This window comes from Rhea pennata, chromosome 1 (assembly GCF_028389875.1).
Source record: "Rhea pennata isolate bPtePen1 chromosome 1, bPtePen1.pri, whole genome shotgun sequence".
Taxonomy (NCBI): Eukaryota; Metazoa; Chordata; class Aves; order Rheiformes; family Rheidae; genus Rhea; species Rhea pennata.
The window spans coordinates 153,797,719-153,817,224 of NC_084663.1; the positions used below are offsets into that span (position 1 = coordinate 153,797,719).

The following is a 19,506-nucleotide window of genomic DNA, read 5'->3' on the forward strand; positions in this document are numbered from 1 at the left end:
CTCCCTTGTGAGCAGCAAAGGCTCGGAAAGGCCTTGCGACGCTTTGCGCCCCGAGGCGGAGCCCCCTCTCCAGCAGCTCTCGCCTGCGCACGAAGAGAAGCGGGAACATTTGCCGTTTGTCTGTCCTCCCAACAACAGAAGGACAAAATCAAAAAACACTGCGGCGCCTGCTCGCTCGCTCGCTCGCTCCTTCCAGCCCACAAGCACCGCCCCGCGCCCCGGCAAGGCCGCCGCGGGCAGCGAACGCCGAGGCGGCGGCTGCAACCAGCCTCCCCCGCCTGAGGCAACGGAAAAATGTAGCCGCGAGGGGGGCCGCGGCAGCCGCGGCAGCCGCGCGCGAGCTCCCGCCCCGCCCCGCCCCGCCCCTGCCGGGGGGGGAAGAGGGGGGCGGCCGCGCGCGCGCTTCCCGCCGCGCGCCTGCTCGGCCGCCCGCCCGCGGCGGGAGGAGCGGCGCGCCCGGCCCCGCCTCCGCCCCGCTTCCTTTGTGCTCGGGCAGCTAACGGCAGCCGCAGTCGCCGCCGCCGCTCCCAGCCTGGCCAGCGCGCCTCCGCCCGCCCGCTTCTTCTCCCCCCCTCCCTCTTCCCTGCTCCCCCCCTTCTCTTTCCCCTCCCGCCACCACCCTCTCTGTCGCCGCGCTCCCCCCCTGCCCGCCATGTCGCTGGGAGCCGGCCCCGAGGCGGGTTTCTCCAGCGAGGAGCTGCTGACCCTGCGCTTCCCTTTGCACCGCGCCTGCCGCGATGGGGACGTGCCGGCCTTGTGCGCGCTGCTCCAGAGCTCGCCGCGCTCCGACTTGGCGGCCGAGGACTCCTTCTACGGCTGGACGCCCATCCACTGGGCCGCGCACTTCGGCAAGGTGGGGCCCGGCTCGGCCGGCGGCGGCGGGGGGAGGAGGAAGAAGGAAGGCGCGAGTCCCGCTCGCGCGCAACGCGGCGCCATCTTTGCCCCCTGCGCGCTGCCGTGAGGCGCCCGCCGCCCCCCTCCCCGCGGGCGGGGGGAAGGGGGTTCCTCGGCCGCGCGCGTCGCTCGGGGCTTTCCCTCTCCCTCCCGCGACCGGTGGGGCGGGCCGTGGGGCTGGTGGCACCCGCCGCCCCTGAACCCTCCCCGTCCACCCCGCCCCTGTGGCGGCGGGAGCGGGCGTCCCTCGACCCCCTCCCTCGCTCGCCCCCTCTTCTCCCCACGCCGGCGAGCGGCGCTGAGGGGCAACGGTGGGGCCGCGGTTCAAAAGGCGCCCGGGTCGGCGGCGAGGGGCCGCGGGAGCCAATGGGGAGGAGGCGGGGCAGGAGGCTCCGCCCCCCGCCGCCGCCCGCGCCGCCGCCGCTTCCGCGCGCCGCTACTAACCCACGCTCTGCTCGTGCCTCATGCTCTGTCCGCAGCGCTAGTCACGGCCCTTTCCGCCGCCAGACTCCACACCTGGAGACTGTTCTGTTGTGGTGCCTCTGTTATGACAACCGGCTTGTTAGGCGTTTGGGAAGAAGATGATTGTGCTTGTAGAGCGCTCCTTCTCTGGTGCCTTCAATGTCAAGGATAAATTTGCGGTGTGTGCGCGCAGCTATGCGAGCGTGGAGTTAACTGCGTTGGCACCGTTGCAAGGCAGAAAACACCCAGATAAGAAAAGTAGCTGCACTCAACTCTAGATGTTGTTCCTTGCTTCCACGGACAGAGTTGTGCTTTTAAAGGCAGAAGTCTTGAAACCTCCTGCCTTCAGGTCGTTTTGAACCTTAAGGTTAAAAAAAATACTGTGATTTTTCTTTCCGAGCTGACAGGCAGTAATGGAAGCCTACTATATAAGAATTCCTAATGCCATTTTAAAAATAGTCCTTTGGTGGATTAACAGCCTTGAAAATGGAATTAGTAGCTATTTAGGAAACAGCCAAATGGAGAAGTTCCCCTTTATTTTTCTAAAATACCTTTCTTCTTTGGCTTGTTCTTAACTTTGAAAGCCTAAGATGGGTGATATCCTAATTTATTGATTTATGTAGGTCTTTCCCAGCTCTTAATGCTGTTAGTATTCTTTTCAGTGCAGAATTCTAGCCTAGAAATACGTGGGTTTTCCATTGATTTGTTTGGCTTTTGATTTTGAGGGTTTTTTTTGTTTTTGTTCTCCTTCTCTTTTCCAATATATTTCTGTCTGTTTATTGATCGTGTGCTAGGAAAGGAAAATGAATGTACATAACAGTCATAATGATTTATGAAGATACATTAAGAGATGGATTCTATATGTTAGATGATGGGCTCTGCAATACTTGTTTGAGAAGCACTTTATGAACATAGCTGAAGTGGTTATTTACCTGTTCAGAAGCTGTCTTTCATATTCAGAAAGAAATACTTAAAATCTTGTCATGAAGTAATGCTATGATTTGCTATTATTAGTGTTCTGCCTATCATGTTTTTTTTCTCCATCTTGTAAGAATTTCTCCTCTGTCCCTGCATTCAGCAGTCTTACTTTTGCCCTTCAAATATTGAGTTGGGCTTTGGAGGCATCCTTCCCTTCCACCTTTGAGCTTCTCATGCTTTTTACCTATTATGTTAGGATATATTAGGTTTTTGCGTATGTTATCATTCCTGTCAGAGACTCTTAGAGAAATATCAGACAAAGGGAACAATATAAACACACTATCTTGTAATGTTCATTCCTAGGTACCCACAGCAAAATGTACTTTTATTGGGGGGGGGGGAGGAAGGTTTGCATACAGTGGGGAAAGTGTAATGAAACTTGCAAAGATGATACAGGCTACGGATGTCTGTATACTGCTCTACAAATACATGGCTTTTTCTGTCTTGTGACAGAAAGACAGGGGTGACTTCAATTTATGAAAGTCATGTGCATGTTTTATGTTTTTGTTATATATTATTTCTTTGAGCTAGAGACTATACAGCACACTTCAAAAAGATGCACTAATATAATTGGATTTTTTTTGTGTGCTCACTAGAGACAGTTATATTTTTGCCTTTCACCTGCTAATAGGCAATTGCCAACAGTGAAACAATAGCTGCTTTCAGCAAGCGTTAACATACATGGCTTTTACATTCTTATTTATGTGGTGTTTTTTTCCAAATTCAGACTGCTCGTAATTGCAAATGGAAAGTTCTACTCTTTTTCAAAGTATTGAGGTTTTGAAGTGTTCATTAGTAGTTACCCAGCAAGACTCTTTCCCTCTTCTGGGACTTTTTTGTTTCTCTAGATCTTTTTTGAGGCTTTTCATGTGTTTGTTACTCCTTTCCTGAAAGAAACTAGACTGCAACAGAACTTCATGGCTGTTCTTTTAGCATAGAGTAATTTAACAGTATGGTCCAGGAGACATGTATTGGCTCTAACTTGGTCTCTCTGTGAAGTTGGAATGACAAAATCGCTCTGGTTCCTTTCTGGAAGAAGTCTTTGTAGAACAACTTGTAAGCAGTAAAATCTAAAACAATTTATACATCTGTGCACACAAGCACACGCAGCCTGAGTCCAGGGTTGGTGAGCTTTAACAATATACAAACCTTTCTTTTCCTTTACTTGTCACACAAGTTGAGCGTGGAAGAAAGCCTCACTATATCAAAGGGCATTAGAAAATTATTATAGAATAAAGCTTTGTAGAACTACCTTCTTGCATACAGTAGTAGACATGCCACAATGAGGAAGCATGATTAAAAGGAAGTATGCATTAGGGATGGATATGTGAAAGAAGAAAAAGAGTTTTTATTGGGAAATACTGGCCTACTAGCAATAAAGACATCGTCTCGTAAGCAAAAAATGAAAGCATGGTATTTATGAGTAAATACGACTTATTTTGTTGAAACATGCCTGAAGAGCTTACAAATAATAAATTATAAGAAAAGTGATTTTAAAATGATAGATAAGCATTCCTGGTTTTAATATTTGAAATTTCAGTGAAAGTATGGTGGGTGGTTTTTTTTTTTTTTTTTTTTTTTTCATACAGTGTATTTTCAGGATATTCCCTGGCAGCAAAGAACTGCTTATAGCGTGAGATCTAAATAGATTATCGTTAGAGCTCTGTATTCAAATTAGAGTTAATTATGTAGTGCCCTAAATTTTACTGGCATTCTGGAGTTTTCTGATGAAAAGAAGATAGATCTGAATGTAAAACAGTGATCTGAAAAGCTACCATAGAGGTAGAAAAGGCAAGGATAAGATACAAAGCTGCTGTTGCTTTGCTTTGTTTTATACTGATTTTCATTTTTATTTTTAAATGCTTGCATATGTATTTTTTTCTTTAACTGTATCTACTTATTTGTACTCTTTTCATGCTTCTTTATATGTATTTTTGCCATTTGACCTTTTACATTCTGGCAAGCAAAATAATAGTGCACTGTTTCTTTTGGAACAAAAGTATTATAAACAAAAACGTCCATTTCTTCCTTGATGTTTTGCTGGTACATGGATACTTGCCCATCTTCTTCATTAAATCACACTTCCACCTCCATTTTAGATATAGTAGTACAGTGGAAAATGTCTCCATAGGTAAAAAGGGTGCTTAACAAAAGCAGACTCATGTCCTGTTTTAAAACATAAGTAATCCAGTGGGTTTTTGGTTTGAGGTCTGTTTGCCTTTTCCTGTCCACAGAAGTAACTCACCTCTCTCTTTGATAGTGTTGGAAGAAGTATTTTTTTTTTCTTCCAGCCATGATACAGAAGACAGCATGCTTCAGCTTTTAATAGGATGCAACATTGTTTTTGTTGTTACAATCCTGTAAGAGATAACAAAAGCACAAAGGAAAGAATTTACATGTGAAGTTGTAAATTAATCATGACATACCTATCTTTTAAAGTAGATTTAAATACTACTAGAGAACACTGGTTCACCAGTTCCACTCCCTCCCTCGCCCTTAATTTGGCAGACTATAAAGCCTATGTCTTTGCTGAAGTTATAACGCTTACATGAAAGCGTTCTCAAATTAATTCTGTTTAAAAAAACTGGCTGAACTTTACTTTTGTTTGCAATTACAACAGAGGAACCTCTGGGTGTTGCTGAATCTTTTTCCATCATTAATAATTATTTATTAGTGGTTAACGGCCATATTGGGAGGGCTAGTATATAGACAATAAGGAAAATCTGAGATTAGAAAATACAGCGTTTATTTAGGTAACCTAGCATTAGAATTACATTTTTTATTATAGTAGTTTTGTTATACCTTAGTGGAACTATCATCACTTTTTTGCAGTGCGGGTACTTGCTTGCTTTTTAAAAGATAACTTTCTCTTTGGTTGATGTTAAGATTTATGGAGCTAGATTCATTAGTATTGCAATATTTCAGTTACTCTCACCCCTGGACATTTTCTTCATGGTGAATTAATGGTGTTTTTTCTATGTCTAATTTTAAGTCCACTACAATCCTTTAAAGTGCTTTTGTTAAGCCATGAGATACATGGTTCACGTATACTTGTTTGAACTGTACAGAGAGGGGGGAAAAGCTATTTGCAAAACTTTAATAGCAAATGGTCTTTTAATCTCATTTAGATAACTTCTTGAGATCAAGAATTTACAAATTAAAAAAGATAAATGAGCAAGATTGACATTATACAGCAGCAGAGAATAGCATTGGAATTTTGATGTTTATGCTTAATCAAGCTGCCAACTGACTTTCTGAAATTTTCTAATCACTCCTTTATGAACAAATTATTCCACAGCTATGGTATGGCTAATAAGCATTTTATTTAATAATGGGAGACTGACCAGTAGATTTTTCTCTTATGTGATCCAATGTCCTGAATCATTGTGGTAGGGATTTTTTTTTCTATTTTGTTATTGCGTGTGTGTGGTTGGATTTGTTTTCTAACCACAATAAATTGAAGCCTAGACTAAATTGTTTATTTTACAATAGTGCATTCCTTTTCCTATCAACAAAAAGACAGTGTCACTATGTAACACAGGAAAAGAGTACTTTTTGGCTATTTTTGAAAGTTGAGGTCATCAGGGCTGTGGTTTCTTAGTGTCTACAAATGTGATGTTATGAACATCTTAAAAATAGCAGCTGTTCTGATATCTGATACTTCTGGTTATTATGATAGGAGAATGAAAGCCAGAATATAGAGTGGCATTTTTTTTAAAGGAAAGAGCTTTTTTTAGCACTATTACAGACATGCATGTTATTTCATTTTAATAGCTCTTCAGCTGTAATAACAGGAAGGTGATAAAAATAATTCATTCCTTGTTAGATATAGATTAACTTTATTAAGGAAAACTAACAGTTTTAATCTAGTTCAGTTCCTTCAGGAAAAAATTAAAGAAATTTAAAATCCTTCTTGCATTTCCCAGTTTACTTTCCTCTAAAATTTCTGAAAAATTATCCGGTATATCTCCTAACACAACTCTATTGTTTTGGCAAACATTAATTAGTAATACCTATTTATTATTGTGTTTGCAGCTTTGCTATCTCAGAATTCCCCACCCCCACCCTGTAACAAAAGTGAACCAACTATTTAAAGTCAACTCTGAGGTATTTGTGCCCCTTCCTCCTCCCTCCTAAAAGTGAATCCTGACATTCGGTTTGGAGGGGGAGAATTAAGTGCTTTTCAGGTATGGTCTCTGATGAAAGAACATAGGGAAGAGGTGAACAATCGTAATGTTTATATTCTCACTGATTGTTTTGCATCCACTTACTTCTACTACTTACGTTAGTTTTCTGGGATGTTTTTATTTAACCCACGTTAATTGTGTCATAGCACAGCTTTATAAAATTTTTATTTTTATTCCCTCGTGTCTTTAAAGCTGGAGTGCCTAATGCAGTTAGTGAGAGCTGGAGCTTCTGTAAATGCCAGTACGACACGTTTTGCTCAAACACCAGCCCACATTGCTGCTTTTGGAGGACATCCTCAGTGCTTGATTTGGTTGATTCAAGTGGGGGCCAACATAAACAAACAGGTATGGGCTAATGCGTGTTTCATGTCTGTGTGTAATTTTGGAATGATGGTTTTGGTCCCTTTTTACTGCATGTGTCTACATGTATATGTAAAGATTGTATCTTAAACATCAGCATAAGTCAAATTACTTGATGAAAAAGGCCTATAACTGATAGTTGTCATAGAAGTAGAATTAATAAATGTTCTTTAAGTCCATAAAAGTTTGGAGAACATACTTACTTATATCAGGAATTGACATCTTGCTACTTTTTGGAACAAAATGATTTCGTGATGGTCTAGTATTGACAGTATTGGGAATTATACTGATATTATAATGCTGCTATGGGGGGGGGAGGAAAAAAATGAGAAAGGTCTTACTTATTTAAATTTTATTAATAATTGAAAAATCAAATATAGTGACTTCACCATTATCTACTGAATCGCAAGACCTTCATGGTTCTTCATTAGTACTAGCTAGATATATGACTAAATCATAAGGCCTGCTATGGTTTATTTTAAGTTGTATTTGGCTTCATACTGTTCCCATTTTTAGATTATTTCCAAAGTTCTACTAGTAACTTCCTGTGAGTAGATTAGAAATAGGTACTTTATTAACAAAGTATGAATGAGTGATTTTTTTTTCTCTGATAATTTTCCACTACTGTTATTCTGTGTATGGATAATGCTTTATTTGGTAGCAGAGAGTGGATTAATACAGCAAAATATATGTAAAGGACTCTTGTATTCTGGTACAGTAACAGAATCAAGTGTTTAAAACACTTTTGCAGAATCCATTCAGTACTGAAAGTATCTCTATACATGCTGTGCATACATAATATGTAGCTTTATATCAGTACTGGAAAATTGTATTTATAACATTGTATGATTGTAAATTGCATATGCTCTGATATTAGTTACTAACACTGTAGTACAGCACTGCAGCTATGAAGTCTCTGGCCTGAAGCATCTAACTTTTTGTAAAATATTTAATGGCCAGACTGTTTTATATGCAGTAAAATTAAGCTAAGATTGCTGAAGAACTTGAGCTTTTGCATTTCTAGTACTTTTTTTTTTTTAGTTATGCAAAAATAAGAAATGGGGAAGTTTGTGTTGAGTTTGCAGAAAAGAAGGCTGGTGCATTGAGAACAGCTGTGAGAGACACCAAGAGAATTGTAGAAACAATGAAGATGACTGGATGCAGAGGCTATAAACCACATCTTCTTGATATCTGAAACAAGTAACTTATGCAATAAGCTATTGTTATGTAGCGGTAGAATCTTCAGAAAAGAAAATGCAAGAACTAAAAATGCATCTAGAGTCCAGGTGAAAATGTGAAGAAATGGTGATGAGAGAGGAGACGTGGCACACATGGACTAAAGATCTACATGTGTCTGCTAAATGAGAAGAGAAGAATGAGTGCAGATGAATGAATGAGAAGAATGAAAGCTTCAGCTATGAAGATAAAGAGAAATGACCAGTGAATGAGTGCAGATGAATGAATGAGAAGAATGAAAGCTTCAGCTATGAAGATAAAGAGAAATGACCAGTGAATGAGTGCAGATGAATGAATGAGAAGAATGAAAGCTTCAGCTATGAAGATAAAGAGAAATGACCAGTGAATGAGTGCAGATGAATGAATGAGAAGAATGAAAGCTTCAGCTATGAAGATAAAGAGAAATGACCAGTGAGGTTGAAATGGAAGCTGAAGAACAAGGTTGCTGTCTTGCAATGATGGAAAAAAAAGGTCAGATCTTGTGGATGAGGTTATTAAAGAAGAAGAAGTAGCATCTATACCTCAGAAGAAGAGGAGAAAAATATGGGGAGATTTCCCTTGGGCTAAGGACAACAATGCAGATGTCTTTAAGGGAAAGCAGAAGGCAGTATAATCTGCAGTTAAAAGCAGACTGGAAATTCATTCCTGCTGAAGGAGTGGCTAGTCTTCATGATTTGGGAGTATTCTTTCTAAACTGTTGGCCTGTCACCAGAGCAAATCCAAATAACAAAGAGATCTGTGGTCCCCCACAGGAGGAAGAGTGATGTGGTCCTGAATTTTTTCTATTGAGGTAGTGACGATTGTATCCTACAAGATTTCTAGGGGTAGATTTAGATACTGACAGGGAACAGACACTAATGTAAATAATACGTCTTCCACAATGTAATCCACCAATATGTTCTTGATAGTGGTAGGGTCAAGTTACACTTCAGTGTAGTAGGCAGCTGCTTCTCCCCCTGCCCTGCCACCGCCCAAATATTAATTGAATATGCAAGAAGTATCTTAATTAGATTTGGTTTGGTAATAATAAAGTAAGAAGATAGCTCTAATCTCTAATTAATTAAAATGGTAGTAGGAACAAAAGTCTCTTAAGTTGTCTTTGTTAAGATGCTACTGGTCAGTCACACTGGTTTCACCTGCACAAGAACTGAAAGCTAGACAGTGTATTTAGGTGCTACTTGCAGGTGTAAACACAACCTGCAGATATTTGGGATGTTTCATACATGACCATGAAAAGCACAGTGTAGCTTATCTCCCAGGTTCTTCCAGATGTTTGTTCACTTAAGGTCAAATTCTATTACTCTAATTGGAACTGCTTAGTAAATGATCTTAGTTTCTTATTTATTTCCAAGCAATTTCAGGTTATCATCTAGGGCTTCAATGCACATTTCCAAGCTTTTGTAGCACTATTTCCTAATGCATATTTTGATTATTCCTCTCATCTGCCCTTCAAATAGACATAGTCACTGGCAATGCTTGTATGAAGACAAGTGTTCTAATGACACTGGATTCAAAACACTTGCTGAAAGAGATCTGGGAATACTTGATAGTCAAGCTAGTAAAAATTGGATTGCAAATTGATTCTTGTCATTAGCTGTGGAGTAATTCATCACCTTTTGGAGAAGAGGAGGAAGCTTCTGGAAAGGAATTCACCTGAGTTGGAGTCCCAGCATAAACCTCTAATACTCAGAACTTTTATACATGCTTATCTGCCCTTAGGTTTTTAGCTCACACTACTGGCCACAGAAGTTCAGGAAACCTCTGTTTATGCATATCTCAGTATTGGTGACAGTTGCCCAGGATTCTATTCAAGCAGCAATGATTTAGGACAACCACTGAAAACTGCTTGTTGCAGAAGCCCGTGTTTGCCCTTGGATCTGTTTTTCTGAAATTTATGTTCTTCTTCCTTCCTCTCCCCACAAAGGGTCACCATAAAAATTCACAGGAGAAAACTGAAGTACCAAGCAGTGATCCTGCCTATTTCTAATTTCTACCCAGCAATGGGCAAAAGAGAAAGCCCTATTGGGTGTGGTTACAGGAAGCTTTTTTTTTTTTCTTTCTTCCTCTCCTATCCAAATGAAGGAGGCTTCATTTGGCATTCCTGCCAATTGTTCTTAGTATCATTGTGAGTCAACACTTTTATCTGCCTGCCTGCTCTAGTACTCTGTTACAGTGCAAAGCAATTATACTGCTGCTACTTTCCTTTACTTTTTTTTTTTCTATTCCTTTATTCTTATCATAATATAGATTGACTCTGTGCTGCTATGCACAGATAATCCTGAGTCCTTTTTAATAAAAGGCCTATTAATTCATGTATATATTTTTCCATTTGGATTTAGCCTGTTAATTTTTTTTTCCTATTGGAAATTATGTGTTGATTTGCAGAAAACAGCTTTATGTGGCCTGCCTTACAGAAGAGGGATAAGCAAAACTGCTTCTATACAGGTGATGCTAATTTACCTTTCATTCAGCCAGTTATCACCATGTGGCAGTGATGGCAGGAAGAAAGAAGACTAAGGAGGAATAGGATTATCCATGCTGGCAAGAACTGTAAATAATCTCATTTCTTTGATGTGTTATAGTTTTATATTTTAAGCTACCTATTCTTGCTGGATTAAATCTAGATAAGTAAAAATATTCCATCAGCTGTCCTCTGTCTTCAATCCAGAAGGAGAAACAATCATGGATTCGAAGCATTATTAACAAAGAATCGGAAGCATGCTACAGTCATCTTCACCTTCTTCACTTCTTGGCTTCAGAAGGTGCTGGGTCTAAGAAATCTTGAACACCTTTTGGAAATGTGATCAGTTCATAGAATTTGGAATTCAGTCAGTTGAGTAAGGAGTCAAGTTAGTTTGTATTTGTTGTCAGGTAAGATGGTGCTTCCATGTTAAGATCTCTGTACTGGAAGTATTTTTAAAGTGCCCTCATAGTTTAAAAACATCCAGTGTTAAAGTACATCATGGCTTAAAAGGTATAGTTACAGGTAAGTAACTTTTTAAAAAAAGAACGTTAAAGGGGATTAAAGATACTAGTTAAAAATCAACCGCATCGTTTAGGCATTTAGAGCTGTTTCATGTTTTCTTCTCCAGATTCTATTGAAAGAGATGAAACCTAACAGAAATTTGTATCCCAAAAAGATGAGAAGAGGGAGACTGAGTAAAAAATGACTGTAGACTGGACTGAATAAATAACCAGCTCTAAAAGGAGGAGTGGGAATAAGCATAGAAGCAAAGACTTAAGCATAGAAATTAAAAAAGAACAATGAAGGAAGCTATTCAGTAAAATAAAATACAATTAAAGGATAATCTAGTCATAACCCCAAACTAAACAAATTGCACTTGTCTTTGGAAAGGACAGTGATCCTCCTCCTTGGGAAGTGAACTTAGTTTGCTCCATGTAGCCAAAAGAGGCAGGGAAGAGGTGTGTCTTATGCCTGAAAATGTATGATGGCAAGTAACCTGGCCACTGAACTGTTCTCTGGAGCTTCTTGAAAAACCTACTTTTGTTGCTTTTTCTGTGTGTGACCATCATTCTCGTTGTTGAACCTAAATAGAATTGTTCTGAAATTTTTTCTTTTGTGAGTTTGATTTTTTTTTTTTTTTGGATGTGTTTAAGAAGGAGTAAATGTAAAGCCTTTTTTTCAATGGAAAATAATTTTTGTCTTCCATTCTAGCTCGTGACTTCAAGAGGATTTCTTTGTAGAGCTAGGAAAATATTTTAGATAAATGGAAGTGTGAATAAATTCAATCTCCTAGGAGAACTTCAAAAGAAGATAATGAACATAAGTGATAACTGAAAATTAGGTGCAGTAATTAAAAGGAATGGTATAAAAATTTGGAATTCATGTTCTGTAATTCTCTGAAATATTTTCTCAATTTCTTGGCTTCAGAGAAGATGATACTGGCCTAGCAAAGCAAGTGTTTGAAAGACACTTCCCTTCTTGAGGCATATGCTCTCCTCTGAAGTATTTACCTCTTTGTATTGGTGGAGTGATTATTAGCTGTTGAAAATATAGGTTAATCCTGTTGGATTGATACCTTGGTGAGGAGCTCTTTTGCAAAGGAAGAAGAGCCTTTCCTTTCTTATCATTTACCCCCAACAATACTTAATTCATTCAGTCCTCTGAGCTTTATCATAACATAGCTGGCATATCTAGCAACATGCTAGGTGTGTGGGGTTAGTAAAGATCCTCACTATCTGTCATATACATGGCCAGCTGAAATAACTTGCCTTAAATGGAAATCAAATACTGGCAAATCTATTCCTTTGCTGTAGCTTTACTTCTTCAGCAGGAGGGGATAATGGAAGCCAAGTAACAAAATGATGAATTGAAGACAGTTTCCATGATGAGAAAGGAACTTTTTTATGAGGGAAATCGTTTTGGATAAATTAGTGCGAAATAAATTCCTATGTATGACGGTTAATAAAACTTTATCCCTGTTAAATATATCTGTCTTCCTGTAACTTCAAGTAAAGATAAATACCTGAAATAATAAACGGGAGCAATAATAATAAGTAAGAGAAATTATGCAAGCTTCATTGAAAGGCAGTCTTTCCATCAACTACAGACAGCCATTTTGGAAGGAGAGCTGTATGGCTCTTTTCTAATCACTAAGGACTCTAAGGCATTTTCTGCTCTTTCTGCCTCCAAAACTCAGCTAGCCTTAGGAATTTCCCTTAGTTTATAAGATGTCTTTGTTACCATTATGCTTTCTATTTGGTTGAATGCATGTCTTAAGCATTGGTGGACTGGTTTATCATCAGTAAATTTGTGTGTAACTTGTTATAAAAATACTCTGAAATTATATTGGCAAGTAGCAAATTGAGAATATATAAAAACAGTGAAAAATTCATGTTCAAGTTATATTTACATGGTCTAGAAGTTGTGATTGGATTTCTCAGGTGCTTAACATAAATCTTAAAACACCTTTACTTTCAGGATCAAAATGATAGTAAGATTATATTTTGAATATGTTCATTATTTCGAATAGAACTGAAATGTAACTAGTACTGTAAAGTTAGGTGTGAACACCATTTTGTGTAAAGACTGGCAAGTCAGTGAAAATGGTGTGTTGCTTTAATAGTTTCCCTTGGCATTATTTTAATTGAATGGGGAAGCAAATTGAGTTTAATGTCAATGGAACAGACAAGTAGAGTCCGTCAAAAAATTGAGAGAGGAAAGAAAGGCTGGGGAAGAAATAAACTTACTAGGCAATGAAAATTTTGACTATGATAATAAATCCATGTAACTAACCAATAACTGAAGAGTTACTTGCTACTTCAAGGCCATATCCCCTTACAGACTCTTCTGCATGGTTCCTGATGCTGATGGTTAGTTGCACCTATAGAATTCTATCTGCAGTCTATAGATCGTGACACATGAAATTCACCTGCTGCTTACCAATTGCATTTAGGCAGTTGCTGCAGATTTTTTCTGTTATCTGAGAGACTAGTTTGTAGAGAGCAATTGCTAAAAAAGCAATGCACTTTACCTAGGATCTTTGCACATATTGTGAAAAGGCTGAACGATCAGATGTGCCAGTTAACACTACTGGAATGTAAATGGATAAAGATAGTCTCAAAAAAGAAAAGCCTATAGGACAGAGGGGTCAAGCATACATATCTCAGGAGAGATCTGGCCTGTATATTTCTTGCAAACCCCAGGGTCATATTTATACTGCACTGGAGATACGCATAGATATTGCTCACCTGGTGAGTATTCATGGTGCAATACAGTGCTGTTTCAGTGTGTCAGCAAGATCTGGAAGCAGTATAGTCCCACAAACATGACCATACTGCTTCTAAACTGAAGATTGCTTGCTCAGTGCAAGGTATTAGGGAGCAAATGTGCTAGGAAATGAGATACGATGGTGTTAGTATAACTTAGTGTAACTTATTGTAGTATGTGCTGGTTTTTAACCAGGTTTGTAGAATATGGTGGTACTGATCACCAAATTATTGGATAATGTGGATCTTAAGAGTTAATGCCCTGGCCGTTGCTTCCTGCTAAGTATCTGAGGTACCTCAGAAACTACTGCAGGCTTCAAAATAATATTATAATGTACCTGATGCGTTTGCTGGTTAAAAAATGCTGTATTTATTTATCTGCTTGCTTAATTAAATGAGTAATGTAAAATAAGTTTTCATTTTAAAAAAATTATACTTGACAAAATGTAGTTTGTCTTTACAGGATTATGTTGGTGAAACTCCTATTCATAAAGCAGCACGGTCTGGTAGTATGGATTCCATAAGTGCCCTTGTGGCTCATGGTGCACAAATAGAGTAAGTGAGGTTTTTTGCTTTGTCGGTTGTTGTGTGTTTAGCTAACTAACTTAGACTGGTAAACACATATACTAATGTCAGAAAGAAAAATAAAACTGGCAGACACCTGATTAAAAGACAGCTGGACATGTTCAACTGTAATAATGCCCAACGTGTTGCATGTCTGGTAATAAAGCATATTGTACGTAAGTGATATCAGTGTGCTACATTAGTATTGCATTTATAGCTCATCTATTAAAATGATATTTAGCACACTTCTGTGAAATGCCCCCGAATTGTACATTTTATAAAATGTATAGTTACTTATTACAACAAATTTACACCTTACGCTGGTGAATAAATTTAGAAAGCAATGCAAAAGCAACATCATGTGCAAAATAGTATTTTACTCACTCTTAGCCATTAGTTTAATACTGTTTGTTAGTATATTATATATTTGCACTGTTAACTTTTTTCTTTAAAGGTTTATGTACTGCAAAAACATACAGAAAATCTCACAAACTTTTGCAACTTACAGCATGGACAAAATGGATGCAGTTTTCACCTAGAAATGTTGAGTATAAGCTCTATGGCTTATAATAACGTAAATGCTTTAGCAATTTGTTTTAAGTAGAACTAGCCTTATTATATTAAATGATAACTAGTCTGTTGTATGTTAACCTGCAATATGAAACTTTTGAGTTGTAAGTGAAATAAGAATCATATAGTTAATTTCTTGTTTTACCCTTTGGTTTCCATCTTACTGTTTTTGTAATGATGTCCTAATAAATCTACCTTAAAATTTAACTTTTAATGGTATCATAGAGTATTCAGGAAATATAGTAACTTTTAAGTTAACTGTAATGAGCAAATTACTTCATATGAACAAAGTGTTTCATTTAAAAAAAAAAAAAAGAAAGAAAGAAAAGTAACTTGTGAAGCTGTCACGGTCAGTTATTAACACGTTTCGTGAAATCAATCTTAATTTTATAAATTCCCATTTTACATTCACTTTCAAATATATTAAGATAATCTTTGATTTAAATTTACTGTGGAATTGAGCAAACCTTAATTATCATCATCAATTAGAATGTAATCTAGCAATTTTTAGAAAGCATTCAATTGAAAAAGAAGTTACAGAACTACATAAACAATTTGAAATGAGTGATTTTAAGAAGAGAAAGTGTTTAATCCATAGGACTTTAAAAATAAGTAACTGAGTATCTGAGTTTGGAGATACGGCTGCAACTTTAATTTATGGGATAAAATATTTTTTTAAGCATAATGTTTGCGAGACATAGGAAGAACATTTTTGTAAAAGTTTAAAGAGAATAATCTCTGCCTTTGACCAATGCTATTTTTGATCACTTTCTAATGTAAAATGCAGCAGAAATAGCACAGGTTTATAGCAGTTTTATTGAACAGAAGATCATTCGGATTCTCAGTTTTGTAACTTTAAATTTTATCTATGTTACAGCAGCATACACTTGCCATGAGTTTTATATATAAATAAAATCCTGTCCAGGAAATGTTACCATCAGTGATGCCAATGCAATAGGAGAGACTCATTTTTAGTCATTTAGAGGATCAGGGCTTACTGCCAAGTAGTTCAATATTGGGTGAAATTCTGGCCCCGTAACCTGAGTGAGATAAAGCTATTGACTTGACTGAGGTCAAGATTTATTCCATTGAATCTAGTTTTCAGACTTCATATTTTAATTTAGGCTAAATCCATGTGTATGCTTCTGATACTGATACTAATTTTTTGTCATCTGGGTTTGAAAATTGGGCCCATATCTAATGTTTTTTTTTTTTTTTTTTTTTTTTTTTTTTTTTTTTTGTAACATCTTCAAAATTTGCATAGGTTCTACATTTTATCTTCTTTATTTTGTGGAAATTTTGGGGGACTTCATCTATATTTGAGTTCTAGTTAGTATATCTTCACTGAAATGATGATTAACTGTGTAGGACCAAGGCAAAATAGAACTAAGTGCTAATCAGCAGAACCTGTGTGCTGATCTGTACTGATGATGAATTTGGGCTTGGGTTTTCTAATCCACGCTTTCCTTTATTTTTCTATACAGTTAGTATAGTATTTAAAAGTAGCTAAATGAAGATGCAGAGAATATCTCTTTGACTGCAAATAGTCAAGTATATTCCTTATACCTGATAAAATAGTAAAAAGTGCTGCATCATTACTAGTTTCACATGGAAAGCAGGGATGTTAAGGTTTCATTATTACACTAGTAATAGTAATCAGCAGTGCAATATTACAAAAGATGTATTCTTATTAATAAGTGATATTGAACTACTGCTCTTAAAAGGTAATAACTTGATCATTTGGACTACTGTAGTCTTTGATATCAGCATTTACTGTCTCCCTGTATTATTGACTGATTTGGTTATACTGGAAGCTAAAGAATATTGACAATAGTTCAGTAAGGATAAAAGTAAGAACTTTAGTTTGAATAAATTTACCTCATTTGAATTGTTCTATTCTGTTGCAAGTTTGTTAGTCTGTTGCTTTTACAGAGAAATACAGTATGTTGCAGTCTCTAAATTTCATTAATGTTACATTGTTTTCCTAATTGATGAGAGAGAATTTGGGTCTCTATTCCTTTGTAAATTTTTAGTAATATTAAACAATAATAATTGTACCCCAATGAAAATATTTTGATTTCTTTTGTGGTATTTACCTTCTCATTTTAGCTGACGCATATTCTGTGCACAGTATGTCCTACAGCCATAAAAATGGTTGCTCCACTAACTATGGTATTCATGGACCCTTGAAGAGGGGGAAGCAGGTGGTCACAATGTCCTCATATGAGTGAAAAAGGTTTGCTGTGTAACTGACTTTTTAATGTGGATAGTACCTTTTAAAAGTATCCATAACTGCTGGATTTTCACTAAAAAGGCATAATGATACAATTTATGTGTGATTGTGTATTATTTATAATGGTGACAAACCAAGTGTCCACAGCTCTTTACAGAGGTAAAGCCGTCTTGGTGCCATGTTTTGTTTTGCTCTTTTACTACACTATTTTTCAAATACTGGATATTACACAATTTCAAAGATTATATCAGAGCTTATATATATAAAAATATAAAATTCAGATGTAAGCATAGGATGCTGTTGAATAAATAAAAAACAAAAAGCAGATGCAGCTGTTAACTGTTCACTGATCTGAACTGTTCTTTCCATCCTGTATTTTAATGCAACTTAGTTGTGTATCATGTTCACTTGTGAATAAAAATTCTATGCAACTGTCATTTGAACAGTTGTATATTCCCTAGTGACTTGGTCTAGACCTAGGAGAGAAGCTTCAAATACTAGTTTTTCTTTCATCTGTATTCTCCTGGACAGAGAGACCTTAGGGTCGGGATGTGGCTTAATATATATCCATCCAACTGAACACAGAAAATCTTGATGAAGAACATTTCTGCTTGTACTGATAAAATAACACCATTGTTACTTGCTTCCTACAGAATTAGGTCAGTCAAGATGCTACTGGGATAGGAAAGATTTGTTTTTCACAGGCAGAAATCTTAAGGTTTTTGGAAAATAGTTTTGGATGCTACAAGGACTTGAAGAGGTATTTTCTTTTCTGGTTTCTGATACTCTGGTCTTTAGGTTTGGGAAAATAACTGATAAGCTGAAATAAATATACCAGTACATCTGTTTCTACTAGATGACAGATTCATATCGTGACATTCACCTGCTTCCTGTTCAGGGAAACATTTCAGTCACTTTCTTGTTAAAGCTAACTAGCTAACTCCTTTTACAATGCCAGGAATGCTGCATCTCCAGTATTACTCTTTTTTCAGTAAGAAGTTTTCTCTAAGTATTTGACACTGGCTTAATTCATTTTTACAGCTGATGTGCTGTGAACTGTGTTACTTAAAAAAAAACGCAATTTCTTGTTTTTTCAAAACTGCTTCACACTCCCTGTAACATGGGAATCCACTATAGATTCTTATTAGTGCCTTTGGATCAGCCCTTTGTGAAATTCTTGTAGTATATCCTTGTTGAAGTGAAATCTCTTCCAAATTTTAATTACGATCTCTACGGTGATTTCTCAGCTTTTGTTCTTACTTGTACCTTGACTTTATGAAATTCAGTTATCTTTAATGAATAGACATAGATGTGAGGTTGCTTATCATGAAACCTGTACATAGAGACACCTTTAAAAATGGGTTACTTCTTTGTTCTATAAACAATCAGATCTTCTTAAATCTGGAGGGGAATTTATGGCTTGTTCTCTTTAAGGGTCTCTGAATTTGGATACCTGCTTTGTTAGTTGAGTTGCTTATTACCTGGAAAACAGATATTGCTGTATGTCTGGATTTCTTCCTGCTTTTCAAAAAGCTCTTAGCAGATACCTATAATTTTTTAGCTTTTGCTTGTTTTCATTATCTAGGTAACGTAACTACCAAACTTCTAATATTGAACTGCAACTTATTTCTGATGTTATATACTCATGATTTGAAATTCCATTGCTGTGTCTTTTTTTCTCTTTAGTTTGGATACTATACTGTTACATTAATTCCATGTAGAAGAATCAACATCCTACTTTGTTTTCTTATAATCGTTTACGCCATCTTGAGAATAACACTTCTAGTTCCTACTGCTTATTTGTTTACAGATAAGTTAGGCACTTTTCCAATAGAATAGCTCTTATACATTTACTAGTATATTAATATTTTGTAATGTTTAATACTTTTCAACTCTGAAGATCACTTTCATAGATGATTCTTTTTTCAAGCCTGAGTGCCTGTTCTCCGTGTAGCAGTTAAATGGCCAGATTAATTAATACTGTTGTATTATTAGATAGTGCAGAATAGTTGTGGAAAATATGTGACTTTTTTGTTTCACTATGTGTAATAAGTATTTTAAGGCCCCACAGTAGTATTGTTGTTATGCAATATGAAGGCTACAAATTTTGGGGTACTGTCTTCCTTTCCCATCATTCATAAATTCTTATGGAAAGACAACGTTGAAGTGGCTTATATGTTTCAGTATAAACGTAGTGAAACTAATTCTTCAAAATAATTACAAGTATAGCTTGCTAGTTTTATGTATGTTTATTTTCACTCTTTATTTTTACCATTGTAGAAGAACTTACGT

General features: G+C 37.4%; 1 protein-coding gene across 2 annotated transcripts in view; it reads left to right on the forward strand.

Annotated features, from left to right (window-relative positions):
- The first annotated feature begins 497 nt into the window (after window positions 1-497).
- Window positions 498-19,506, forward strand: part of ANKRD10 (ankyrin repeat domain 10) — a 37,862-nt gene continuing 18,853 nt past the window's right edge. For both annotated transcript variants that reach the window (XM_062601692.1, XM_062601693.1), the window contains exons 1-3: window positions 498-853; window positions 6,714-6,866; window positions 14,311-14,402. In XM_062601692.1, the coding sequence (XP_062457676.1) occupies window positions 653-853; window positions 6,714-6,866; window positions 14,311-14,402 (446 nt within the window). In that variant the 5' untranslated portion in view covers window positions 498-652. The remainder of the gene's footprint in view (window positions 854-6,713; window positions 6,867-14,310; window positions 14,403-19,506) is intronic.